The following is a 26,588-nucleotide window of genomic DNA, read 5'->3' as shown; positions in this document are numbered from 1 at the left end:
AGCATCAATTCTTCGTCACTCAGCTTTCTTTATGGTCTAACTCTCATATCCATACGTGACTACTGGAAAAACCATGGTTTTGATGGACCTGGCAGCAAAGTAATATCTCTGCTTTTTAATATGCTGTCTAGGTTGGTCATAGCTTTTTTTCCAAGGAGCAAGTGTCTTTTTAATTTCATGGCTGCAGTCACCATCTGCAGTGATTATTTTAAGTAGTTGAGTGAATAGAAATTGGCTCTAGGATTCTGGTTCTGAGTGGCAGACTAGAATCATCCAATGCCATTGATGAAGTCTAGGAAGCAGCAGTCAGATACAGCAGATCCCAGAGCCATGCAGCAAAAACCTTGTCACGTGGCTGATGGGGGAACTCAGTCCTGAGGAGGCCCAGGAACCAGGCCTGGGCTGGTGGAAACACCAGAAATGGGGTCCTGGTCACTTGATACCCTGGTCACTTGGGGATCAAGTTTGGGAATCGGGGTCCTGAGCTGGTTTGAGAACACCTTGTGGATTTTAAGGGACTCCACAACTTCCCAAGTGAAAATATCCTGTGACAAAAAAGCAAGTTAGCTCTTCGATTCTAGGGTTAAAAAGTGACCTGAGGCAGTAAAGTAGTGATTTTTGACAGACAGTGTCTCTGGTGTGCTCTGTACAACTTTTTAACTGTGGGTTTCTTGAGTGTAACTGTTTAATTTCAAACTCCGGTTATCTCCAAAGTCCATTTACTGGCTCACCTTTCAGGGGAATAGTTAGTGGAAATGGCATATCTGACATTGTGGACTTTCAACGATTTTTTTTTTCCAAGTCAAAATGTTGTTGTATACTATTGAGTTCTCAGAGTTGTTGGATTTTGAATTATAATTAAGAGGGGGAGAGAAGTAGCCTGAAAAGAGCTCCGTTATGGTATTTATCTCTCTTGGCAGTAGACCGTGGATATATGTGTCAGAGTAAGTCCTTGACCTCTGAGAGAGTTTTGGTATATTGATAATGAAATGTCAGCTCCTTGGTTGTAAGCATGTTGCCCCTTCTCAGTGGATTAGGAGCCAGGCCTGACATCCAGGATAGGAACCATCTGAGGAGTATGGCCCCAGGAGTCTGGGACGAATGACCACTGTTAAGAAAAGGCAAAGGTAAGAACTTATCCATGATTCTTGTTTGTTTCAGGCGCGGTGTATATTGACCAGTACTGCAACCCTCTCTCTGACATCAGTCTCAAGGACATCCAGGCTCAGATTGACAGCATCGTGGAGCTTGTTTGCAAAACCCTCCGGGGCATAAACAGTCGCCACCCCAGCTTGGCCTTCAAGGCAGGTGTGGAATTGCTTTGGATCCAGCTGTATTTGTAAAAGAAAAACCTAGAGTGATTGGTTAGTTTGGAAAATTCTGCAGTGCATTCCTATTATGTCCCCGCAAAGCGATAGATAACACAACCACCTGTTCACCCGCATGATGTCAGAGGCTTCAAACACAGTCTCTTTTCCACCCAGCATTGGCGACACCTGATGAGCCTTCCTAGGATGTTGCCAGTGTCTCACGTCAGGGGTTGTTGGGGACACTCGTCACGGCGTTATTTGTGCTTGTGTCCTCAGAGTAGGTCTCGGTGTTTCAGGCGAATCCTCCATGATCATGGAAATAGAGCTCCAGAGTCAGGTGCTGGATGCCATGAACCACGTTCTATATGACCAGCTGAAGTTCAAGGGGAACCGAATGGATTACTACAACGCCTTGAACTTATATATGCACCAGGTAAATGTGGGGGTGAGAGAAAATACCGTTACAATGTAGGTAGGTGGAGCTTATCTCTGATGAATCGTACAGTGTTTGAGGGCAAGTACTAGATTTTGTTGGTCTGCCAATGCCTGGTGAAACTCATTTTTTGCCTCTCCTATGAGGGTATTGCTGTGGATTTTATCTTTTTCATCACAGAGCACCCTCTTGTCTGAAAACCCTTGAAGTAAATTCCTGGCTAGAAATAGGTACTCCTCTGACTCAGTGTGGTCAGATCGCTTCTTGTGAACAGTAAACAGTGAAACTAAGCAGGTCTCCCTTTTTGCACTGGCCTCCAGGAAGACTGGAAGAAGTAAGTGACAGACTGCGTCATTGATGCTTATTTTTTGTTTTCTCCCTACCTGTCTCTGTTTTTATATCTGTTCTGTTGCTCTGATACCTGTATTTTCTTTTGTCATGTCTTACACACTTTTCTTTGAAATACCCTTAAGTTCTTCCTAGAAAAAGGAGGGCCTAACCATAGGTCTATAGACTTCTGCTGTGAAGGCCAGACTGACTTCTCTCGACCTGGCTCCTCAAGCCAAATGCCCTCTGTCCTAACTGCTCAGTTCTGCCCTAGTCATGTGAAGGAAAACGCAAACCATCCAGAAACAAAGAAGTGTGGCTATGTCCCCATAAAACTTTGTATGTGGACGAGGACATGTGAATTTCATATAGTTTTCACATTTTATGAAATGGTGTTTGGTCGACTTATTGTAAACATTAAAAAAACGCTAAAATTCTTATGCAGGCAATCCAAAAACAGCTGGTTGGTCTGATGTGGACTGTAGTCCACAGAGCCCTGATCTAAATAAATAAAGTACTCATCCATTTAAGTCTGAAAACCTATCCTCGCACCTGCTGCACAGTGGGCGCCGACTGGGAAGGCGTGTGGAAGAGGCGAGAAGGTGTAATTCATCTGTGTGAAGCTAAAGCCTGCTTTCTTCTTTAGGTGTTAATCCGCAGAACAGGAATCCCCATCAGCATGTCACTGCTCTACCTGACCATTGCCCGGCAGTTGGGGGTCCCACTGGAGCCTGTCAACTTCCCCAGCCACTTCTTACTAAGGTGGTGCCAAGGTGCAGAAGGGTGAGCCATCTCCGACCCCATGTGATTATCCTGTGCTGAGAGAAGTGTAACAGCAGAAGTTATCAAGGGGACCAGGGTGGTGAGAGAGCTGGTTTGCTCTTGATTGTATCCAAGTCCATAATCTGCTCAGGGGAGAAGGGCAGTGTGCATTCTTCTACCTTGTTTCTCCCAACGGGAGTGTGAATCTCCAGTTATCTCAAAGAAAACAGTTTACTTTTGAAGGACTAACAGTTCAGGGTCTTGTATGAATCTCAAAGTCTCTTTGTTCAAAGCAAATCAGTGACAAAGAATTCTTAAGATATTTCTTTCCAGTCTTCCATAGAACCTCCCACAGAAGGGAGGTGGGGGTGGAGTGGGGGAGGCAGAGGGAACTGGGCTGGGGAGAGGGAACTGGGAGGCCAGGTTCTTCATTTGCAAAAGCCAATACGCATGTTCTCAGCAGGGGAGCTCCTTCAGGCAAGGTTAGTGGCTGCTTTGCAGACCAGGTTAAAGAGTTCTGTTTTGTTCTCTCTCTTTTTTTAAAACCTGGTATCCTATTGGACAGAAAGCTCCTTTACAGCAGTAGTCAAGCTTTTCTGAAAACAGTTCGTCAAATGGGCAGAGATGCCCTCTCTTTAAAAGTGCCCTTTAGAGGGAAAAGAAACAAAGTTATTTGATTACATCCTGTTATTTGAGACTACTTCCTGATGACTGTGGTGGTACCCTTTGCTGAAGTGATGAGCAGAATGAAAGAAAGTAGCGGAGCTTTGAGGTTTGAGTTGTGTTCAGACCTCAGCTTCCTCTGGGCTTGTTTCTTCCTCTGTGAAATGGGGCTGATGTTTTTCATACAGTGCTTTGGAGGGTTCAGTGAGAGAACCCAAGTGCTTTACACGTGGTGGAATTCTGATGCTGGTCTCTGTGTTTCCACCTCTGGGTTTGGGAAATAAAACACCTCCTTGGTATTCTTCTCCATTCTTTTCTCCCTCCTCTCCTTTATAGAGGTTAGTTTGAAAGTACTTGTTATTTCCATATTCTATGACATGTGTGTGTTTCCTTAAATAAGAAGGACAAGCTTCCTTTGTTTCCCAAATATAATCTGTTTCTTAAGATGTATTGGATAGTTTCTCTGTGGGAGAGTAGGTGCCCATTTTCCATTATTTTAAATGAAAAGAAAAAAATGCTTTTTCAGCCCATTCCCTCTCCCTGAGTAACTCAACCAATTTCCCCAAATATCTAAAACATCCTTAAATGTCTGTATTATTTAGTGGTCCACCAGGGACTTCTGCATGATACAGAGCATTTAAAACACCAGTTACCGTGTTATTGACCGCAGTAACCTACTGCTGGGCACGTTTGTGTGTGCCAGCAGGATCGTGTCTCCTTGTTTAGGCTCCAGTGAATGTACACCGCGTTGCAGACGAACAGTGAAGTGGTTTGTTAGCACCCCAAACACCTGGCAGACACTGAGGCTGGGAAACGTCTGGCCTGTGGGGGTGTGCACGCCTGCTGGGCTCTTGGCCTCCATGTCTGCACCGAGACCATAGTGCTTGCTGACTGTGACCATATCGTGAGTCTTAAAGACTAGGAGGGTGAGACCCGCGTGGAGTCCTTCAAAATCGCCCTGGCTCCTCTAAGCCTCAAGCCCACGAGCAGCTTTAGAGTCCGTGGTCAGGCCCCTTGAAGCTCTAGTGTGGCAGCTGGCCCCAGAGCTTCTCTGAACTCACGGATTCACGTGAGGAGATGGTGTGTGTGTCCCTGCTCCATCTGTCTGTCGTCATCTTTAATGTCCTTCAAAGGATTTTACTCTTTACTATAGCCAGCTCTTTGACATCTTAGTTATTCCGGGGCACCTTCACTTTTTTGTTGCTATTGAAAATGGTCATTGTTTAAATGACACTTTATGTGTTGGTGGTGTACAGGGGTATGGCTGACACAAATCTGGGTTGATTGGCCCCTCTGCTGTTTGTTAGGTCTTTCAGCCTTTCTGTGTAGATAATCATATTGTCTGAATCATGACATTGTGTCTCTTCTTTTTTTTTTCCCCAACTGTTATATGTTTGTGTCTCTTTCGCTTACTCTGCTGGCTAGGTCCTCTTGAACACAGGGAATAGAAACAGTGATAGCAGGCACTCTGCCTTGGGTGTGACTTTACAATTTCACCTCAGACATGATGTTCGGGAGCAGTACCTTTCATTGAGATGATCAAAACTACCTTCTAAAATTGTAATTTCCTCAGAGTTTTACTAATAGGATTTTTATCCCCTCAAATTTCTTTGCTGTGTCTACAGATAGAATCATATGGTTTTGCTCTTGTAGTCTGCATGTGCTGAAGTTTTTTAGCATTCAACCCTCATTTCATTCTTAGGGAACATCTTAACTCTGTCATACAGATTTTGATCATACATCACTGTATTTGATTTGGTCATATTGTATTTAGAATCGTTGCCCATAAATTTGTGTGCATTTGTGTGATTCTCCTAGACTAAAAAGGGATTGAGGAGCATTCCTTATTTCTGGAACATTTATATATGTCTTGCTAAAGCTGGGCTATTGATATGACTCAAGGAAGAAATCTGACAGCTTTCTAGCAGCCCAAGAGAAAGTCTCTTGCATGATTTGCAGTCGGCATAAGATCAAAGTGAAATAGTTGCTCAAAGGAGAAAACACAGCTTTCCCTGAGAGTCCCACCCCAGCCCTTCAGGAATCCTCCTCGGGAAAATGCCATGTAGTTAGAGATACTGCAGTAAGAATTTGCCTCCTAGGACCACCTCCCTGCCTAGCTCTGGTGTTGCCGGCCACCCCCCACCCCCACCCCACCCCGCCACCTCGTGTGAGAGCTGGGTTCGTGCAAAGCAGTTCCAAGGGAGGAGCGGGGGTGGAGGCCAGGGACACAGCTCTCCGTGATCCGGAGCAGGTTCTCACCTGAGCTGCCTGAGGGTGTCTGCAGAGCTGAGGCCAGAACCCTTGTGGCTCCAGACTCCTCTAACTTTCATCACAGCCTCGAGGGGCCCAGGCTCCACACATAGTAACTGCTACTCTGTGGAATTTATTGACTGCCTCAGGCATTCCAGAAATACCTCTCAACTGGATTTTGAATAGATCTACCTGGCAGTGAGTTTTAGGGTTACTGTCTCTCAAAACCTATATTAAATGGCACAAATCAGTGCTGTTTCTTAAATAACAGTATATCGCCATCTTACTCCATTAGAGTATGTATAAAGGTCAGCTTTCAGACTTTGGACAAGGCCTTGATATTTTCAGCAGAAATGCAACTGTGTTAACATTCTGTCTCTGAGCTGTTTATTAGGGGGTTTTGACTGGTTCAGCTCCAGCCTGAGTGACAACTCACTACATTGCTGCTCTTTGGGCAGGACGACCCTGGACATCTTCGACTACATCTACATAGATGCTTTTGGGAAAGGCAAGCAGCTGACAGTGAAAGAGTGTGAATACCTGATCGGCCAGCACGTGACTGCAGCACTGTACGGGGTGGTGAACGTGAAGAAGGTGTTGCAGCGAATGGTGGGAAACCTGTTAAGTCTGGGGAAGCGGTAAGGTTTTCTCGGTTTTCCAGTTCTTTTGTAGCGTGTGCGTCTTTGGAGGCGCAAATCGCCTTACAGAGAGTTTTGTTTCACGAGCCTGCCTGCCGTACGGAGGAGCACTGGATGCTGCGCAGCATCCTTGGGCCACAGGGGAGGAACCAGTTCCCATGACATAATACTGTCCAGTCTTTGGATGTGCTCAGTGACCTTTCCTCGAGGTCTTTGCAATGGACTTGGACAAGGGCTCTTTTATAAAAGCTGAAAGCATTCTCCAGTAACAAAAACATTTTAGACTGGCGATTGGAAGAACTGATGCTGATGCAGAAGCTCCAGTACTTTGGCCACCTGGTGCAAAGAGCTGACTCATTGGAAAAGACTGATGATGGGAAAGATTGAGGGCAGGAGAAGGGGCAGCAGAGGATGAGATGATTAGATGGCATCACCAACTCAGTGGACATGAGTTTTGAGCAAACTTTGGGAGATGAAGGATAGGAAAACCTGACCACCTGCAGTCTGTGGGGTTGCAAAGAGTCGGACACGACTTAGTGACTGAACAACAATACCAATCACTTAGTTAAGGGAACCAGAGAAGGTGATGGCAACCCACTCCAGTACTCTTGCCTGGAAAACCCCATGGATAGAGGAGCCTGAGAGGCTGCAGTCCATTGCGTCGCGAAGAGTTGGATGTGACTGAGCGACTTCACTTTCGCTTTTCACTGTCATGCACTGGAGAAGGAAATGGCAACCCACTCCAGTGTTCTTGCCTGGAGAATCCCAGGGACGGCGGAGCCTGGTGGGCTGCCGTCTATGGGGTCGCACAGATTCGGACACAACTGAAGCAGTCGACTTAGCAGCAGTAGTTAAGGAAACAAGCAAAAATATGAAACAGTCAGGCTTCTGAGTCCAAAGAAAATTGTCTTTCAGGGAAAAAAGAAATGTATACATTGGAGTCATAGTTTTCTGCCTAATGGTAGAATTTTTTTAAAAATAGACTTTAGTCTTCTTAAAAAAAAAAATCAGTTTTAGGGGGACTTCCCATAAAGTCCACTTTTCTAAAGTGGTCCAGTGGTTAAGACTACACCTCCCAATGCAGGTCCCTGGTCAGGGAGTGAAGATCCCATATGCCACACAGCCAAAAACACTAAAACATAAAAAAAAAAAAAGAAGAAGAAGCAATATTACTGTAACAAATTCAGTAAAGACTTTAAAAATGGTCTGCATCAAAAAAAAAAAAAGCAGTTTTAGGTTCACAGCAAAACCTGAGCAAAAAGTCCAGAATATTTCCCCCCTGCCTCCAGACACGCACAGCCTCTCTCACGTCAGCATCCCCTCCAGAGGCATTTGTTACCATTGATGAGCCTACCGTCCTTTACATCAGGCTTTGCTCTAGGTGGTGTCCAGTCTGTGGATTTTGACAAATGTGTGGTGACACCTGCCCACCGCTGTAGCATCATCCAGAATGGTTTCACTGTCCTGAAAGACCTCCGTGCACCACCTATTCAGAATCCACTTCTGATTGATGTATGGTGCTGTTGAGGTGACTTCCAAGGAAAGCACTTTTACGATTTTAAATTAGTGGGGTACGAAATTTCTGTCTCTTCCTTCTTTTTATTAAGAGCACTGTAACTTTGCTAAACAGAGAGGAAGTATCAGAATCAGGGAACGTGTGGGATTTGTGTCTCATTCGTTTTGAAACCTGGTCTTTGAAAAAGCAGGCCCTAACTCGGAAGCCAGTAGGCTAAAATGAAGTTTTCTTCCTCATAGGGAGGGCATCGACCAGTCCTACCAGCTCCTGAGGGACTCTCTGGACCTGTACTTGGCGATGTACCCCGACCAGGTGCAGCTGCTCCTCCTCCAAGCCAGGCTTTACTTCCACCTGGGCATCTGGCCAGAGAAGGTAATTATTTTATCTTGATGCTCTCCCCTTGCCATAGAGAGGGAAATCTTAATTGAAAGGCGGCACTGACCGGTTTATCCTTGGATTAACCTGGGGGATAAACACAGATTTATTCAAAGTGTCACAGTTTTGACCCATCGACTGAATTTTTTCTCTCCTTTTATTCTCCTGAAAATTGGCTATCCTGCCAGGAGTTGCCCATTCTCTTTGTGATCAGCACCTTAAACTCCCAGAACTACAAGGCCTCTGCCCTACCACTCACCCACTGGTGGCCCAAAGATGTCTTTTCCCCCAAGTCCCCCTTCTCAAGGGGGAGCAGAAGTTTGAAATGTTCATCCTTCAGCTGTGCTGTTAGAGACTAAACCGACCTGGAGATGTAGGAAAAGGAGATCTCAGATTTGCTCAGGTCTAGCTGCTGGGTGCAAGAAGGATGGTGCACACCTTTGGAAGCTGTTGGGTTTTGATACCATTCCATGTGGATCTTGCAGGCTGGTGACGCCCCCTTTGGCCAGCAGAAAGCCCTGTCAGCGCTTCCTGACCATGTTTGAGGTCAGCCCTGCTCCTGGCAAGCTGTGGGTGCAGCCCATGTGGCTTCCAGCCGCACTGCATGTGCTGGGGCAGCTGCTCACTCCTGTCCTGCCCTTGCATGTCCTGAGAATATGTTCATAGTCCACTTTGTTTGGACAGCCTGGTGAGAGAATTGACCTCTGAGCTCTCTCAGGATCAACATCAAGAAATCGTCAGCCCTGTCACTGGAGAGTGGGGAAGCCTTCTCTAAGAAAGGAAATAGTCTCAGTGACTCAGCGCAGCTTAGATCTATGGCGTCTCATCTATTCACAGCATCACACATCTGCCGGAGTTCTGGGAAAGGACGCGGCAATAGGAAGTCCCGGGCTCCTGTCTTAAGGTGTTGCCTCCAGCCCAGACAGCACCGTCTTCCCAGGACCCCCATGGGACCCAGTAGAGGAAAATGAGACTCCCCCCAAGTCACCACCTGCCTCTCAGCACCTTGTTGTCCAGAAATGAACAGTTGATTTTTATCTTTTTACTTTATTTTTGATACCAGTATACACATAACTAATTCCTGTCACTTTTTACTGTATGTTGGTTAAGGAATTTCATGATAGTTTGTGAGACTCAGAGATGCTTTCAAAGTGTGGTTCCTCCCAAGTAGATTCTGTACTGAAAACACAGCTCAGCCTTAGGAGGAGAGGGGTCGATGTCCCCTCTGTGAGGAGCGCCTGCTGAAGCGCTGGCGTCCTTCCTTTTAATGCTGGGCTCCGTTGAGGGCTCCTCTACCATTTCCAGGGAGTTTCCTCGGCCTCCTCCTCAGATGGCCAAGATTGCCTTCCTGCCAAGCAGACGTCACTGGAGCAAGTTCCAAAAACTGTCTCACACAGAACATTTTTCTCCGTGACGTGGGCTGCCGGGACCCCCCCCCCCCCACTGCCCCCTCCCCTCCGCATCTGAGATCAGGAGGGGAAAGTGGCCATTTCCCTTCCCACAGCTCACCTTCCCAGCTCCGTGAACTGTACTCCAGCTGCAGCAAGAAAGGAGGGCTAGGCCCCCAGTAAGGAAGACCCCCAGGGGTGCAGAGCAATTAGAAGAGGGTCTGCTCCAGAGGAGGGTTTGAGGTGCCCCTGGAAGGCCCGGGAAAGGATTTCAGAGCAAGGAGTAGGTTCCTCCAGGGCTGGGGGGGATGACAGCTAGAGAGCTCAGGCTGCATGCCTCCAACACCTGCCAGCCCCTCGGGGTGGATACAAGCTTTTTTGCCCTTTTGTAAATAATGAAACAGGCATTGAGAGAAGTTTAGTGACCTGTCAGGGGTTCCTACAGGAGCTGATGGCACCAGGCATTCAGATTCCAAGCCCACCCACACACTTCACCCCTGTGGACCGGGTCAGGCGAGATGGTCTCTAAAGAAGCCAACAGATGGGCACTTTCCACTTCCTGCTGCCAAATCGGCATCCTTGTGATCCAGTTATTCCTGCCTCCATTCTCCACATTTCAGTGGAAAAGAAGCCCCTCGGTTTCCCAAGGCGCACACCCCCAGGCTCTGGGTCCAGCCTGCTGCCTGTCCAGGGACTGCTAAGTCTTTTGTTTCTTTTCCTGGATCTGCAGGTCCCTGTCTCTACTTCTGTTGTCAGCATTAAACACGCTCAGGTCTCTCTTCATCTTTGAAAAAAGAAAAGACAAAGCCTCCCATGGCAGCCCTCTGCTTTGCCCCGTGGCTCCACCTTATCTGCTCCCCGCCTGGCCAGGGTCCTAGGGCCGACCTCCCCCTCGCCTCCTCTGGCTGCTCAGAACCCAGGGCTCTGTTCCCACCCCTCCTCCACGTGAACTGGAAGTCCGTGACCCCTCTTGTTAAAACTTTTCTCCTTGTTGCCAAATGCAGTGGATACTTGTCTTTCCTTATCTCTCTTGATCATGGAGGCCACTTCCCCACCACTCAGAACCTCTGTTCTTTTGACTCTAGTTCCTGTCATCCTGCTCTCTGTTAAAGGCTCCACAATGCGGGGTGGGGGGAGCAGTTTCTAGACTTCCTTCTGCTGTTCCCCTCGGCGATCATACCTGCTGTCCAGTCCTCCGCTCCCCTCTGTAGGCCGATGGCTCCTGAATCCCTGCCTGGACCCTGGGCTCCACACCAGCAGGCTTCCACCACACATCTGCCGGCAGCTGTGTCCCCTCTGTGACCACATAGGCTGCCTGCGCGGTCTCCTTCCTTCTCTTAGACCCCTTGAACGCATTTTAAGCACTGGAGTCAGAGTAACCGTAACCATATGTCACTCATGTCCCTTCCCTGCTCGGGACCCTCTGAGTGGCTCCCTCCTTGGCTGCAAGGTCAGGCTCCCACTCTCTGCCGAGGCCTGCCGGGTTCTTGGTGGCCCGGCTCCACCAGGCTGTGCTTCCTCACGTCCACTCTGCACTGCCTGGGCTGCGTTGTCCTCCCACCCCCGTGCTCTTGGTTCCTCCTCTGCACACGCTGAAGCTCTGCCTGGAGCTTCCTTCCTGTCCCTCAGCTCTGTGGCTCACGCCTGCTGAGACAAAATGTCAGCTTAGCTCTCGCCTCTGAACCCCCTCCCAGCTCTCCACGCTGTGCCTTGTGCTCGCCCTTCCACATGCTCGTGCAGGGTGTCTGAAGCTGCCTGTTTCCCCAAGCTTCCCCACTAGACGGTGCTCTTTAAGGACCGGGACCATCTGTTTTGTTCTTTTTTTTTTTTATTTGTCCCGGGTCTTACTTACAGCACACGAGACCTCCAGTCTTTGTTGTGGCAGGAGGGATCTTTAGTTGCAGCATGTGAACTCTTAACTGGGACGTGTGGGATCTAGGTCTCTGACCAGGGGTCAACAGAAGCCCCCTGCATTGGCAGCACAGAGTCTTAAGCCCCTGGACCACCAGGGACGTCCTTGTTTTGTTCCTTACTGTAGCTATTCCCCTGGCTCTCAACACAATTCCTCCCACCCAGTAGGTCCTCACAGAAGTTTTATTTGAATGAATAAGAAATGACGGAATTCGTTAGCCTGGACATTAGCTGGAGATGTCGTGGTGGCCCACCGTCAGCAAAGGCCTTCGGGACGCCCTGGGCACATCTTACGGCACCTTCTCCATTTCTGGCCTCCCCCGTCACCCCATCATCCCCCCTCCCACCAAGGGAAGGACGTAATCATCCCTGAACCTTATCTCCTCCTCTGACACTCTGAGTTCAAGACTTCCTTTGTGCTTTGAAGATTCCAAGTTAACATTTCTTTCACTTATCTGGTAGGAAGGGGCTGCCAGGAAGGAGAGGAAGCCTGTGTCTACAGAAAACTTGTCAGAAGTAATTAGTTGGAACTGCAGAGGGGAACACAAGGAGCCTACTGTGAAACCCGATGCTTTTAGCTACAAGGCGCAACTGTTGCTAGTGCCCCTGCGTGACGAGGCCACTGCGGGGGCGGCAGGTGGATGGCTGGGCTCCGAGCTGGCTCTGCTACTGGGGGTCGTGCCATTCTGTCCACCTGATCCGTGTTTGAGAATTTTCCTAACAGTTAATTACAATCCTCTTCTTTCTGGTTTGGTGTGAAGGCGACTGCTGCAGCCCCAGGTCCACGTTTTCACTGCATGTCTCCATAACCCTGTGACCTCAGGCACCTTGCTTAACTTCTCTAAGCCTGGTTCAAAAGACCTGTGACAGGCTTGGCACAGTGAACCAGCAGGAGAAGAATATTCAGGAAATGCTGAGATCCTGCAAATCTCATTCTGGAAGACAAGATTGGGTTTTAAAATAATACCTTGCGTTGCAAAAAACTGCAGTTTTCACAGCACTTATACAGGCTCACGATGTGTCAGGAAATAGGGGAGTTTTTAATCATTATTTGATAAGTAGATTAATTCAAAGACAAAAGCAGTTGAGTTTGGCAGATTTGGGGCCAGAATCCCGCGTCAATAAATAGGAAGAGATCCTTTTCTAAAACAAACACGTCAGAGACCCTCATCTGACAGCTGAGACAGTAGGCGCTTGGTAATTGCTCACGTGAGTCAGCTTTCCTTGAACTTGTATTTTTCCATAGCGGCACTGGGTGCCATAAAGAGAATAGAACCTCAGGTTCAGGCAGTTCTGCTCCACCAGCTCGTCACGTAACTTCCGAGGAGAGGGCTTTCTCCCTGTTCTGAACACTAAAGTCCACTGAGGGTTAACGTACTTGGCACGACAGTAGGCTCTCCGAGCCTTGGACCTACACGTCTTTCTTCTTACGTAGAGCATCGTAAACGCGCTATGCTGACGCACGTCCATCTCCCCTTGCCCTCTCTGTGACCCCTCCCCTCTCCTGCAGCCCCAAGGCCACTCTGCACTCAGCCTTTCCATCTTGATTGAAGCAACTTCGCATTTCATTTTCCAGTTCATGAGCAGCAGGTTGAAAAGGTTTCCTTTCTGTGTATAAGATGTCGAGTCCCCACTTCCCAGGAATGTGCGGACCTGTTAGGCTTCACCCAGCCCCAGTGCACTCACGGACGGCAGCCCTGGCCTCCCCGTCCCGTGTGGGCTCCAGTGCCTTGTGTATCTAAATAGAGTTCCTCCCACTCAGACTGGTTGGACTCAGATGCCAGGGTCAGCCCCCAGCACATGAAGCGACTCTGGGTGTACTTGGCACCAGTGGGGAGAGACCCCCGTGGGTCACAGAGACACAGGCTATTAGCCCAGCCCACCTTGCCGTCTTTCATCAGGTTATGCAGGTTTAAATCTATCGCCAGGAAACCGAAAAGGCCTAAATGAAAATATTATCTCCTAGTCTTTCTGTCTTGTCTTGAAGGTGCTTGACATCCTCCAGCACATCCAGACCCTAGACCCGGGGCAGCACGGGGCGGTGGGTTACCTGGTGCAGCACACACTGGAGCACATTGAGCGGAAAAAGGAGGAGGTGGGGGTGGAGGTCAAGCTTCGCTCCCACGAGAAGCACAGGGACGTCTGCTACTCCATTGGGCTCATTATGAAGCACAAGAGGTGAGTGCTCTTGGCGCCTGCTCCCACCCAGTGTGGCTGCCGAGGACACAGCGCCATGAGCGGCGGGGACCTGACCCGGTGCAGCAGAGACCAAGGCCCATCGCAGCAAGGACCGAAGACCAAACCGTGTATCTAACCTTTTTGTTTGTTAAGAAGCACCTGGCTTTCCTAACTGGGAGCTCTTCTAACAATTGTAGCGTCCCAGCTCTGGGGAGTGGAAGCCCTGCCGGCCGGATGCTTCCCCTTCTTGTCAGCTTCTCTGTCCCGCCGTCTCACTCTCCTTGGATCTGAGTTCGGTAGGGACTTACCCAGTGGGTCCTATGGCTGGTGGATGAGGCACAGTTAACCTGCCCCCCAGAGCACCTGTGCTGATTCGCATCCCGCCAGCAGGCCAGGCGCTGAGGCTTGAGCCTCGCCACCTTGTGGCAGTGCCAGCCCTTGAACAGTGTGCTTCTGTAGTAAGTGGCAAATGGCATTTCGTTGCGGTTTTAATTTTCATTTTCCTGGTTGCCACGCAGATCGAGGTTCTTTTCCTGTGTTAACTGGCCTTTTAAGTTTCCTTTGATTAAGTGCCTCTTCGGGCATTTTGCGTGTTTTTCAATTGAGTTGTTAGTCTTACTGATTTGCAGTTTCTTTATTCTGTGTATTAGTCTCTGTGGGCGGATAAATTGCAAATGTCTCCTCAGTTTTTGGCTAGGATTTTCCATTCTTTTACTGGATTCTTTTTTTTTTTTTTTTTTCAACTTTGTTGTGAGATTTTCAAGTGTATGTGAGAGTAGAGAGAGGAGTGTAATGAACCAAGTGATGTTCCCGTGTCCAGCTTCAAAGGCTATCATTATGAGGTCAGTCTACATTTCCCCTCCACCCCCTGACTCTCCCCCTCCCCCTGGAGCAAATACCAGAGGTCATTTCATCTGTAGCTATTTTAGTAGCACTAAAAAGGTAAGAGCTCTTTCTTTTCAAAAGAGTGTTTACCATTCCATTGTCATAACTCAGAAAAAAATCAACAGTTTGTTAACCTCATCAAAAATCTAGTGAGACTTCAGTGTTTCCCCAATTGTACTACTCTCTGAGCAAACTCTGGAAGACAGTGAAGGACAGGGAAACCTGGCTTGCTGCAGTCTGTGGGGTCACAAAGAGTCGGACTAACAGCAGCAGCAACAAGATGGAGTGAGCTTGTCAATAAGAGGGGCTCATAAAGAGGTCAGGAGTGAAATTGACTCAGCGTAGAGTAAAGGCGGGTGGATCTGTAAGAACCCGAGCCTCGGAGAAGCCAAGCCATCGCCTCTGTTCTGCTCTCCCGCGACAGGAAGCTGACGTGTGGCTGCTCTTGTGTTGATCAGGTACGGCTATAACTGTGTCATCTACGGCTGGGACCCCACCTGTATGATGGGACACGAGTGGATCCGAAACATGAACGTCCACAGCCTGCCTCACGGCCACCATCAGCCCTTTTACAACGTCCTGGTGGAGGACGGGTCCTGTCGATACGCCGCCCAGGGTGAGTGGCGGGCTCTGTCTGTACCTCAGGCACACGTCTGAGCACTCGGATGCTGCGGGCAGAGGTGGTCGGTTTGAGAGTCGGCAGTTGTCACACGGCCATCAACCTTATCAGGGCTGATAGTCAGCTAAACGTAGGTGGGTATGTATTTTTGCGGCCATATCAACAGGTTGGGGTCTTCCCCCCTAGTCACCACCACACCCCTGTTCCAAGCTGTTGCCCATTTCTGTTCTGATTGGTCGTTGCCTCTACCAGTCCTAGTTCCTGAAAGTCCTGTTTGTTAGCCACTGCCTTTGGCTCACTCCAGGCAAGGAGGGTCAGTTTTTGCCCTGCTCATACTGCCTACCTGAACTAGAGGGCACGGAATGGGCTCTGTTGGGGGAGCCGCCCTGGCACCCTGAAACTGGCAGCCAGTTAAGTTGTGCTTGGGAGAGCTACACCCCCAGTGGCCATCGTGGGAACTGCAGGTCACAGCTCTAGCTCTGAGAGCAGCTGGGAGTCAGCAGGTAGGTGCTCCCTAGGTGTTAGGGGCCACTGCCAGCCCTGACAGGTGCTCACCCAGGGCCCTCGTTGTCTTAGTCCTCTCCGTTTAATGGGATGAATTTATTGAATGCCTGCCTGTCAAGGCATCCACATTGTTCATTTTATTCATAAAAACATGAATGCTTTGCAGTGTTGCTCTGTGACAGCAGCCTTCTGATGTGTATTAACTTCTCTGAGAACTCTAAATCGCTCTCATCGTCATCGTCATGTGCATTTGATACACTAGGAAAGTGAAGCACGTAGAGATGTGTAAATTTTACAGAGTACGAACACAGACAGCTTGGCAAAGAGCCTTCACCCTAACCTTCATGCTGAACCTTTTTGCATCTCACCTAAAACATAAGGCTTGACCTAAGTCAGTATTATGTTCTGGTAAATCCAGTAATAGAAATGTTGGATGTATAAAAATCTCAGAAGTGCCAACAAGACTAGAAAAGGGCTCATGTTAATTACTATTAATTCATCAGAATATGAGAGAGGATCTTATAAAAGAGAACTTCCCTTTATTGAGACCAGAGGTCACCTAACCTCCATCAGCACAAGGGGAGTTATGAGAGGGGTTGGCGTGTACTCCATGTCAGACGGAGATACTGACTGATTTTATTTAATGTAAGAAGCTGTGTCAGAAAAAAATCCTACAAATTTTAGCAATCAAGTTATTTGGGAATTGCTGAATGATTCGTGGACGGTTTGCACCCCCACCGATCACTCTGCGCATTTCACACTGCACGTCTCAGAGCGCGTCACGAGAACAGAGGAGACTGTCAGCTCTGGGGGCCAGTGTCTGCGCCCGCACCTTATCCAGTCGTTGCCCATTACATGGGGTTGATATGAAGACTTGTAGTATCTGATATTTGGGTGTCTAGAAACAGCCATATTAACTTTAAAACGGGCTTTATAGAGTAGGTAAAGCTGGGTATTTGGTTTCAAGGTGTTCTGAATTTGTCCAGTGTCCCTACGATTCAGGAACGCATCCTAATTGTATCTGAGGCCAGCATGCGCTGTAAAGGTTCACTGCAAGAATACTGGAATGACATTGTTTTATAAATGTAGTATCTGCTTATCAGTTTCACACTCTAAAACTGAGATTGAAGGATCATGGGTAAAGGTAGCAAATAGCCCTTTTTAAGTTTTAAATGCTGGGACTTAGGAAATTCTTAGGACTGAGCATGGGTATCATCCTGTGATGGCTGCTAGTGGTTTGTCGGCCCGAGGTCCGCATTTCCCCAGCACGTGTGTGCCCGGGGGTGCTGGGCTCTGGGGTTCAGCGCTGAAGAGGAGCTCTGTTGTAGCCCCCGGAGGCCGGCCCGCCCTGCCCTGGGGGGCCCTCTCCTCAGGGTTCTTCCCAGGCCTGGCCTTCACTCCTATGGCCTCCTTAATGGTTGTGTTTGGTTTTTATGTCTCTGTTCTCTCTTGGTAAAAACAGTTCCTCAATCCTCATCTTTTCCCCGCTTTTCACAAGACTTTGACTTTTTTGAAAAGTCTGGACCAGTTGGCTTATGAATTGTCTTAACAGTCTGGATTTGTCTCACTGTTTCTTTGTATTATCATCTGTAAACCAGAAGTTAGTCTCAGGTTGTATTAGATGGAGTCGGGGTTTTTGGCTGGCAAGCTTGCTCTCGGGTGCTGTGTGGTTCACGTTGCGTCTTGTCCAGAGGCCGTGGGGTTCCATGTCCACTATCAGGGAGGCGGGGTTTGGTCACTTGGCCAAGACAGCAACACCCTGTAAGGGATAGTGTTCCATCTGCAGTTAACAAGAAATCCATGAGGTCAAACTGTGACCCAATCCTGGGTATAACCTGTTCCCCAGTGATGACCTTTGTCCTTACGTTTGTTTTAGCTCCTGTTGGCTCTTCCTGCCTAAATCATGATATGAAAGTTGCAAAATGGTGATTTTCTGCTGCGAGTGTACCCTCTAGTTCCGTGAAGCAGAGCTTTGCCCCCTCTCACTTTCCTCTCCACCACCACCTCTCTCTCCTCTCCTTTCCCTTGCTGGCTGTCTCTCTCTCCTTCCCGCCTCCTCCCAAGGATTGCTGGATTTTTTGTTTAGTCAATGTGTTATAATGATTTGGAACAATTTTATGCTCAGGTTAGCCCACATTTAGCCAGGGAGTGATCTTGAGAAACAACGTTTTAAAAGGACTTATTTAAATATATTTTTGAACATTTATGGGCTAATACGTTTGCATTAAATTATTTTTAAACTTTCATCTTCTAAATTTTCAACCTTTGGCTGCATTGATCCTAGTAATCTGGGAAGAGCCCATTAATGAATGCCCTTCTCTTCACTCTCCACAGAAGAGTGAGTTATGAGCCAAGTATGTGTGTGCCATCCTCAAATAGTTTAGCCAGCAGCATTAAGATATGTTTTCCATCAGTATTTTAGCAGGCTCTGCAGCATTTTGCGTGTTTGTGATTTTCCTACCACTAGGGGGCGTGCTTTAGTATTTTTCTGATAGCAGGAACTGTCTCAGCTTCCCTGCGTACTTCTTAGATCCTGGAGAAGGTGACTATCACAGATGCTCTGAATTTAAGGCAGCTGCCACATTGCAAAGTCAGGAATTGGGCTGTGCTGTGAAAACCTGGTTCTTGCACGCTTTGGGTGTGATGGCCAAGCACCTGGTTGAGTGCTTGGGTCCAAGTGTGCCCTCCCCAGCGCCAGTTTCGTTTTCCATGATTTGTCCTCCACTTCCAAACTAGTTTCCTCTACAGCCCTCCACCCCACCCCCACACGGACACAGCCAGTGGCAGTCTGCACACGCTGTTAACTGTGGTGATTCCCCGTGTCAGGGCTGGAGTGTAAACTTGCAGCCACTTCAGAGGGCAGTTTGGTGCTGTCTTTTAAGTTGTCAAAATCTCAAGTGCCTGTTTTCCTCTGACCTGGCAGCTCCCCCAGTCAGTCCCTCCACTAGAGATGCCCTCACACAGGGGGCCTGCGGTCCCCTTGTTATGACAGAAACAGTCATGCATGGGACTCGCCTGGTCAGTGGAGGTATATCCAAGCTTGGGGATGCTAAGCTGCAGCCAAATAAACCACATGCAGGTCAGTGCTTACTGTATGCTTTGTATGAATAAACACACGTAAGACAACATGGAGTTACCTCCTGAGTGCATGTAAGTATGTTTAACTGCATGTATATGTGTTTATACAAGGATTGGGAAGCTAGACCCACAGTCCTAGGGGTTTCCTCTTGGGAGGGCCTGACAGGTGCCCCCAGAGGACTCATGGGTACCATTTCTAGGCTTTTACAGGGAGGTATGCGTGTATTTTGATGTAGGTAGCTGAAAATTTTAAATAAAATCAGAAACATTTCTCAGAAAATATTGGGGGAATGAAGTTCTTCCCACGATTTTTACAGGCATTTTAAGTATTCCCTGTTTAATATTTTGCTCTTTCTTAAGTTTCATTTCACTTAGATTTCTTCCTTCAAATTTTTTTAAAACTTCAAAAAAATTTTTTAAACTCATATAGTGGATTGGGAATTATCTTCCCCTGATAACTCTAAGCTGCCAACTTCAGTGTCTGGTTTTCTCCTAAAAAAGTGTCTTTTGTTAGTACAGCTTTCCTGTTTTGCTGGGAGCCGAGGCAGGCAAACACAGCACGTTCAGTCTGTGCTGCTGGTGGGCAGCTTGGAGCGGGGCTGGGAGCCCCCGGGGCCGTCACTGCCCCTGCCTCTTGTTTTGGACCCATGCTCAGAACTCCGTGCAGCTGCCCAGTCGTGCTGTCCTTAAACAGATGGGTGGTCCTGACCTGACAGCAGCCTTCCTGCCCTCCTGCCAACACTCAGACGCCAAGTGGCAGCCAACACCAGGCTGCTGCTTAGTGATACTTAGAAAAAGAGGGGGAAGAAGCGATGCTGAAGCGTGTGTCTGACTGTCTTCAGAGCAGGTGCTGTACGTGTTGTGGTCCAGACAGCTCTGTGTTGGGGGATGTTCTGTCACCCTGGCCCCTGCCCACGAGATCATGACAGGCCCCGATCGCAACAGCCAGAAATGTCTTCAGCCATTGCTGAGCATCCTGTCTGAGGCAGAATGGCCCCCAGATGAAAACAAAAGGGACTTTGATCTCTTGTTGGTGATCCCAGATTCCCTGCCATCATCTCTTGAACATCTCTGGGGCAAGAAAAGCCAACAGGGAGGCAGCTGGCCAGGTTAGGGCCCGTGGCCGTGTTCGCATCCCCATAGGCCTCCCCAAGGCAGGTACGCCTGTGACCCCTCACTCGCTGCAGGAGGGCCATGTGGGCAGGACAGCAGATTTTTTCAGTCAGCAGCATTTTAGAAAGTCCAAGTTTGTTTTAATGTCGAAAATAAGTGTAAAGAAGGAAGTGAAGTCATCTCCACACTTTGGTGGTCATAGCAGGGAGAAACCAGTTAGCATAGCCCCCAGTTACCTCTTGGACTCCCCAGGCGCCTGTTTGCGGAGCACCGTCCCGCAGCCTGCCTTCTGAGGCAGGCCTGTCTGGGCCCTGGGGTCTGTCCCAGCCCGTTCTCCCTGACCGCTGCTGGCAGGACAGTGCACAGGGACGCCGCTCTTGGTCCGCTTCCCCAGCCCCGGCGGAGTCCTCACCCTTGCTGCTGTCGGCCCAGCCGCTAGAGGGCGTCGTGAGTGGAGCCTCGCGTGGAGCCCTGTGAGGGTCACAGGAGCTGGAGCCCGGGCAGGTCTCGCGGTGCCTGGCGTACCGTACATGCCCAGTTTAAAAGAGGTCACTTAAAATAGGTATCTGTATGCACGTGTCACGTAGCAGCGCAGGTGTTTGGCCTTCCTATCCTTTCATAAGACGTGTTTTTACTCCCGCTTCCCCCGTCTCGTCTGGAAAACAGGTTGCTCGTTTTCCTGGCTGCCTGGGATGTACTGAGTTAACATGCCGTTGTTTATTTACAGTGACCTGCAGGTGGACATGTAGACTGTTGCTGCCTTTTTTTATTCTTTTCTTTTGCTCTCCTGAGCAATGCTGAGGTAGTCTGTGGATATCCGTCTTTAATTGGTATGTGATTTCTCAAACTGGTATGTCCCACGTAATCTGAAGGATCAGCCTTAAACAGCTATAAGCACAGTTCTCTAAATGTTCCTTCTTGGGTTAAAGCAATATGTTACAGATTGAATTACAAACTCTTTCCCCCTCTCCTGAAAGACAAGCATCAGTTACAAGTTACAGGCAGTGCTTCTGGGAGGCGCTTGTGTTTATCCCGTGGTGTTTATCCTCTGTTCTCGGGGTGGAGGGCGCGAGCGGTGTAAGAGATAACCTCCTGCACCATTGGTGTTAGTTAGCCGGTCGACTGGCGTGTGCGGGGACTCCCTGAATTGATTGTGGCTCATGTTGATCAGAACCAAGAGCACCCTGGGACGCAGTCAGAGCAGGCAGGCCTTCCTGGCCAGCTGCTTTCTGGTCCAGGTCATGGAGGACTGGGCTGGGCCCTCCTGGCTGGCCCACAACCAGTCTAGGCCAGGCCTCCACGGCCAGCGGGGAAGGGCCCACAACCCACCGTCCTCTCTTTGGGTCCACGGAGGAGCCGTTTCTCAGATAGCTTTGGGAGGGAGAAGCCATCTGAAAGGATGTCGGTCTTTAAAATACCTCACACGTGTCACCTCTGTTTTTTTTATTATTTCCATTTTAAAGGAGTCATTTTCTGTTTCTGTCTCTAGTGGCAAAACATGGAGCAGAGAAGGGACGGGGCATGGTTTTCCTAAGAGCTGATACAGATGGCATGACCCCTACCCTCTAGGGTCTAGGGGCACGAGCCACTTTTCCACTCCTCCCTGGACGCCACATCAGCCCTGGGAGCTGGGCCCTCACCCTCGGAAGCAGGAGCCAGCACTGCACGGTGCTCAGGGGTGGTGGGGGCAGGGGGAGTGTGCAACAGAGGACGCAGGGAGAGACCTGTGGCCCGGTGCTGTGAAGGCTTCAGAAACTTCACTGGTGAGAACAGAACAGGCCAGGATACCCTCGGCCTGCTGTGTGTGTGTGTGTGTGTGCAGCTGTGTGTGTGTTGGATCAGGTGAGACAAGCCTCTGCACCTTCAGCCTGCAGACCCCAAGGGGCTGCTGGAGCTCCGCTCAGAGAGAAGGAAAACATTGGTGTTCTGTGCGGAGCTGGCCCCTCCCTCCATCCTCCAGGGCACCCCCCACCTTCTACCTTTTCCCTCCTGACTTCCAAAAACATCTGTTTCTTTCCCTGCCCCCAACCTCAAAAATGCACTCAGAGATTTCTCCAGAGGTTCTCTGAATAAAAGATGCTGCAGAAAAACCAGTTTTAATGAGAATGTCCGTGTGCCTCTCTGCCAACAGAGAACTTGGAGTATAACGTGGAGCCTCAGGAGATCTCCCATCCTGATGTTGGACGCTACTTCTCGGAGTTCACAGGCACTCACTACATCCCGAACGCAGAGCTAGAGATCCGGTACCCAGAGGACCTGGAGTCTGTGTATGAGACGGTGCAGAACATTTACAGCGCAAAGAAAGAGAATGTGGAGTAAAGTCTCGGGGACATCGGACCTTTGCTGCTGCTGCTCTCTTCCAAGACGACGGGGTTTGGGGTGCAGACGTCCCCTTGGATCCCTCTGGACTCACACCACCGGGCAGGCCACTCAGCCGTCGTGCTGGTTGCCTCCTACCAAGTGGAAATCACGTGTGCTCTCTCCGCCAGCTGCAAAGACAATGTTGCTCTCCGCCTACACTAGTGATTCATTTGACAGGCACTGTCTCAGTGGCATGGCTTGTATGCTTGTCCTGTGGTGACCGTTTATGACATGCTGTCTTCAGGACGTCTCACTGTTGACACTTACAACCGTTCTTTTCCTCACACCTCTTCCCCACCCCGCATCGCGTCTGTCTACGTTGTCTCAGAGCGTTTCGCTTGCTGGATAGGTGGGGTTGTCCGTTTGCAATCGTTTCTCTCTGATCTCTTTGTGAACCGTGTGCGCTCCTCGGTCAGGATGGTCTGTCTTTTTACCCAGGGCTGAAGCTCTAAGTGATCTTGGCCACATAGTGGATCTGGAGTCATTAACAAACTAACAGTAATCAGAATCATTCGATTTTTTTTTTCCTAATCTTTGAAACAGATTTCCGGCATTTTATTTTTTCTTTATATGAATCGAGCACATGACACAGTTTTGCTTTCCCAGATTCATCTCTCGGATTTATGCTCATATCTCTTAAGAATCATTAGGTTTTTTAATTTTATTACATAAAATTCTTTGAAAAAATGCATAATAATAGTCTTTGTGAATGGGTTTTCCCACTTTCATTTACTATTCCTCCCTTAAAAATAAGTGTTTTTTTTTTAATCTACTCCAGTATCATAAGTAGATCTTAAATCAGCAATGAGTTCTCTTTGTAGTAGGAAAGTACAGTCTGCTGTTAAAATGTCTGCTTTTTGGAAACCGTGCTCCATGGTCTCCAAAAACCTGAAAATGAGGTTTTACTTTGATAACCAGAAACGAGAAGAAATAATGAAGCTTAGAAACTAAAAAGGGAAGGGGAGGCCTCATGCTCCCTGTTCTCCCTTAGAATCATTTCAAGACCTTTTTTTTTAATGTGGCAGAGTAGAAGTAAGCGAAATACCTCCGGTGTAAGAGCATGAGCTCAGTGGGAAAGGAGACAGTGTGGCCGGCAGAGTCACCGTTGCCATGACAGCAGCAGGAGGAAGCCTGTGCTCAAGCGCCCGGGAGTCCACCTTCATATCCAGTTGCTGCTGGATATCCATCTTTTCCACGTTTGTGGTACCCAAGCAGGAAGGTACCTTGTCCTAACACAGCTCTGGACTCCCACCGTTCTCCACCTGCCCCTTCTCCAGTGGGCCAGCCTTGCAGTTAACCTGTAGTAGCTAACTTCTGAAGTTAGAACCTAGTTACTCTACTCTCTTAAGCTGAAAAGATTTCCAGTTGCTATAGTGAATGAAGCTCTGGGGGCCGTGATCCAGCCACGCCTCGCCGCCCGTCTGTCCCTTTGCATGCAGTATTTCCATACTACATTTGGTGACCGCCTCTCGTTTACCCTTCGGAAACCCTGGGATGACTGAGGTTTGGAGAAGCCACCTGAGACCACTTCCCAGCTAGTGACAGTTCCTGAGCAGTTACTAGAAAGAGATGGGGATTTGGCTAGCCAGCTCCTTCCCGCCCCAATTAGCTCTGGTCCAGGGCCCATGTTCCTCATTGGTCCAATCCAAAGTCAGATGGTCTGGACGCGCATTGGAAATTGTGACCACTCACAACACCCGGCCTGCCCAAGGTTGGGGCCGTTTTACACTACTCTCATTTAAAGGTGAAAATTAGATACTATGGCATTAATATTAATGAGATGCATTACTAAGAATCTGTGGCGCATGCTGAGAGTTAAAATTGTTGGTTTTCTGGTTTGATTTCCTTTTTTCTTAGAGTGACATTGAAGCCAAGAAAGATGGTTTTACCTTTGCTGACCCGATGTAAATATGTATCTAGACTGTTTCTAAGTGTGTTTCTTCATGAATGCTTCATTTGGCTCCAGGAAGCCTGTGTCACCTGTGTAAGTTGGTCTTTGGGCACTTTATATTTTTCTAAAAACGTGTTTTGGATCCTGTACTCTAATAAATCATAAGTTTCTTTTTAAAATTTTTCCAAATGTTTTCTCCACTTAAAAAAAAAAAAAGCCCTGTTATAAAAGTAGAACTTTCACAATGTTGAAATACTCTCTTTGGATATAGTAACTTCTTTTCTCTTCCAATGAATGCCAAGATTTTTTTGTACAATAATTAATAAATGGAACTTATCCAGAGAAACCACACAAATGGCCTGCCGGGTTTCGTTCCAGGTAGACAGCCCAGCCATGACAACAGCAGAGTCTTGCTTGGTTCTCATTGATTGAAACGGGCGAGAATTGACTCCTGCCTTTTTCTAACATCTGTGAGCAAACAGAGTACCTTTATACTGTGATTTCCCTGCCAAACGTTAACCTTCTGAGCTGGCTGCTCACCTTGAGAGTGGTTGTAACACAAAGATGGCAGCTTTTTAATGACATTGAGTCATGTCTTGAAGCAAGAGCTGTGGACGCCTTGTGAGGGAAACCCAGGTTCTCGGGGTGTCGATGCTGACCCCACAGCTGCACGCCCACAGCATGTCCACAGCGTCGCACCGAGCACTGTGTCTTGCCTGTGGTCACATGCATGCTGTCACGCTCGTCGCGGCTGAGCACTCCCCAGTTCCGCACACTTGGAACCTTTCACGCGCTGTTGTGATTGTGACTTCCCAGGAGGGGAGTGTGGTGGTGTCTTCCCAACTGCTCAGGCCCTGGAGCTTTCCTGCCGTGACACACCTGCATAGTCACAGCAACCCTCCCCGCCCACCCCGAGGCCCAAGGTTTGCAGCCGTGCTTTGGGAAACACTTGCAGCGAGGTGTCAGTCACACCCAATCTAGTCCATGTCACCAGCAGACCAGTCTGGCCAAGCGTCTCATTGGAATGTACGATCCATCTATTCGCAGTTTGAGAGGCTGGCTTTGTGGCCTGTCTGCCAGAGCCTCACAGATCTCCATTGGAAGTGACATTCACACCGCAAAGTCGTGTTACTTCAAAAACCTGTGTTAATACTCTCCCTCAATCAGCTTTATGTTTTCGAATATCCGCTTAAAGGCTCGTTTCTACTTTTAAAATGTCCAAGTCTTTCTTAACGTATTAAACGGAGTCGCGCTTAAGTGTCCTGAGCTCTGGTCTGCTACCGCCAGGCCCGTTTGCTGTAAAAGGGGAAGTGGGGGATGCGTCTTTCCTTCCTCTGAAGCAGACTGCCAGAAGTCTTTCCTTTGGGAAGTGTCTCGTGGTCATAATAATCAAGCTGTTGTTGCTCTTTGTGGTTTTTGTTTGGTGGTTTTTTTCTTTTTTTTGAAGGGAAGGAGAGACTGTTCACCTAGAGGAAATGCAGAATTTGGCTCCGTGACGGTTTGGTTTTGGAGAAAACAGCTGTATTGCATGTATTACCTTGTATTACGTCAGGCTAGGCTCTAGGCACAACTGTTTATAACCCCCACAGCAACCCTTTAGGACGCGGGCCGGGCGGTGAATACTTTCGCAGGCTGCATAAAGTCTCTGTCACATGTTCTTCTTGGTTGGAAAAATGTAAGGGGAAAAAAAGCATTCTTAGCTTGAGGGCTGTGAGGCTGCAGGCTGGATGGGGCCAGATGGCCGTGGGCTATAGTTGGCTGACCCCCGCTGAGGCCTAGGCCGGCCGAGTTCCCCGAGTGGACCGCTCCCAGGTGGAGAGCCTGGCCTCCAAACTCCAGCTCCCCGCAGCCATGCTGCCTACAACCTCAGCAGCTACCTCACAAACGTCTTGGTCCTCTGCCTTGCCGCATCCTTAACTTCCCATGTTTCAGTTCTGAAAGTTTAGAGTCCTGAGAGAAAAGAACATTCCTTCGGTGAATAAAATTTATGTGCAAATACAGAAGAGATGTATTATGGCCATTTAGCAATGATTGTATTAGGGTCACACTAGTTCTGTAATAAATAGACCCAGAAATGTACGATGGCTTGAACACAGAAGAACTTTCTTGGCTGACATAACACGGGGCAGGGGGAGTGGGTTGGCGGGCGGCCCTACACACCATCACCTAAGGACCCAGGACCACCATGCGTGGCTTCCCGAAGCCCCCAGGCCCCCTGCCATCCAGTGGGAGTAGGGAGTGTGGAGGGACTTGTCTGGAAGGGCCCTAGAACACAGGCCCTGGACGCAGAGCCCTTGCGCCGAGGCGGGCAGTGGCGTTCACTGCTTCCCCTCCTTCCTGCAGGGAGGCCAGGACGGAGGTGAGGGGACAGAGGTGGCCTGCTGGT

General features: G+C 48.7%; 1 protein-coding gene across 4 annotated transcripts in view; it reads left to right on the top strand.

Annotated features, from left to right (window-relative positions):
- The window catches only part of FBXO21 (F-box protein 21), a 39,165-nt gene extending 12,884 nt beyond the window's left edge, over positions 1 to 26,281 (top strand). Inside the window, exons 5-13 of one of the 4 annotated variants that reach the window (XM_027566708.1) lie at positions 1,162 to 1,308; positions 1,607 to 1,743; positions 2,717 to 2,853; positions 6,204 to 6,383; positions 8,139 to 8,271; positions 13,540 to 13,751; positions 14,507 to 14,593; positions 15,095 to 15,252; positions 22,082 to 26,281. In XM_027566708.1, the coding sequence (XP_027422509.1) occupies positions 1,162 to 1,308; positions 1,607 to 1,743; positions 2,717 to 2,853; positions 6,204 to 6,383; positions 8,139 to 8,271; positions 13,540 to 13,751; positions 14,507 to 14,593; positions 15,095 to 15,252; positions 22,082 to 22,269 (1,379 nt within the window). In that variant the 3' untranslated portion in view covers positions 22,270 to 26,281. The remainder of the gene's footprint in view (positions 1 to 1,161; positions 1,309 to 1,606; positions 1,744 to 2,716; positions 2,854 to 6,203; positions 6,384 to 8,138; positions 8,272 to 13,539; positions 13,752 to 14,506; positions 14,594 to 15,094; positions 15,253 to 22,081) is intronic. The other 3 variants (XM_027566709.1, XM_027566710.1, XM_027566711.1) reach the window with 3 other exon arrangements.
- The last annotated feature ends 307 nt before the right edge of the window (positions 26,282 to 26,588 follow it).

This window comes from Bos indicus x Bos taurus, chromosome 17, assembly GCF_003369695.1.
Source record: "Bos indicus x Bos taurus breed Angus x Brahman F1 hybrid chromosome 17, Bos_hybrid_MaternalHap_v2.0, whole genome shotgun sequence".
In the NCBI taxonomy this organism is placed as follows: domain Eukaryota; kingdom Metazoa; phylum Chordata; class Mammalia; order Artiodactyla; family Bovidae; genus Bos; species Bos indicus x Bos taurus.
The sequence above is the reverse complement of the archived record's forward strand: the minus strand, read 5'-3'. Positions and strand labels throughout refer to the sequence as shown.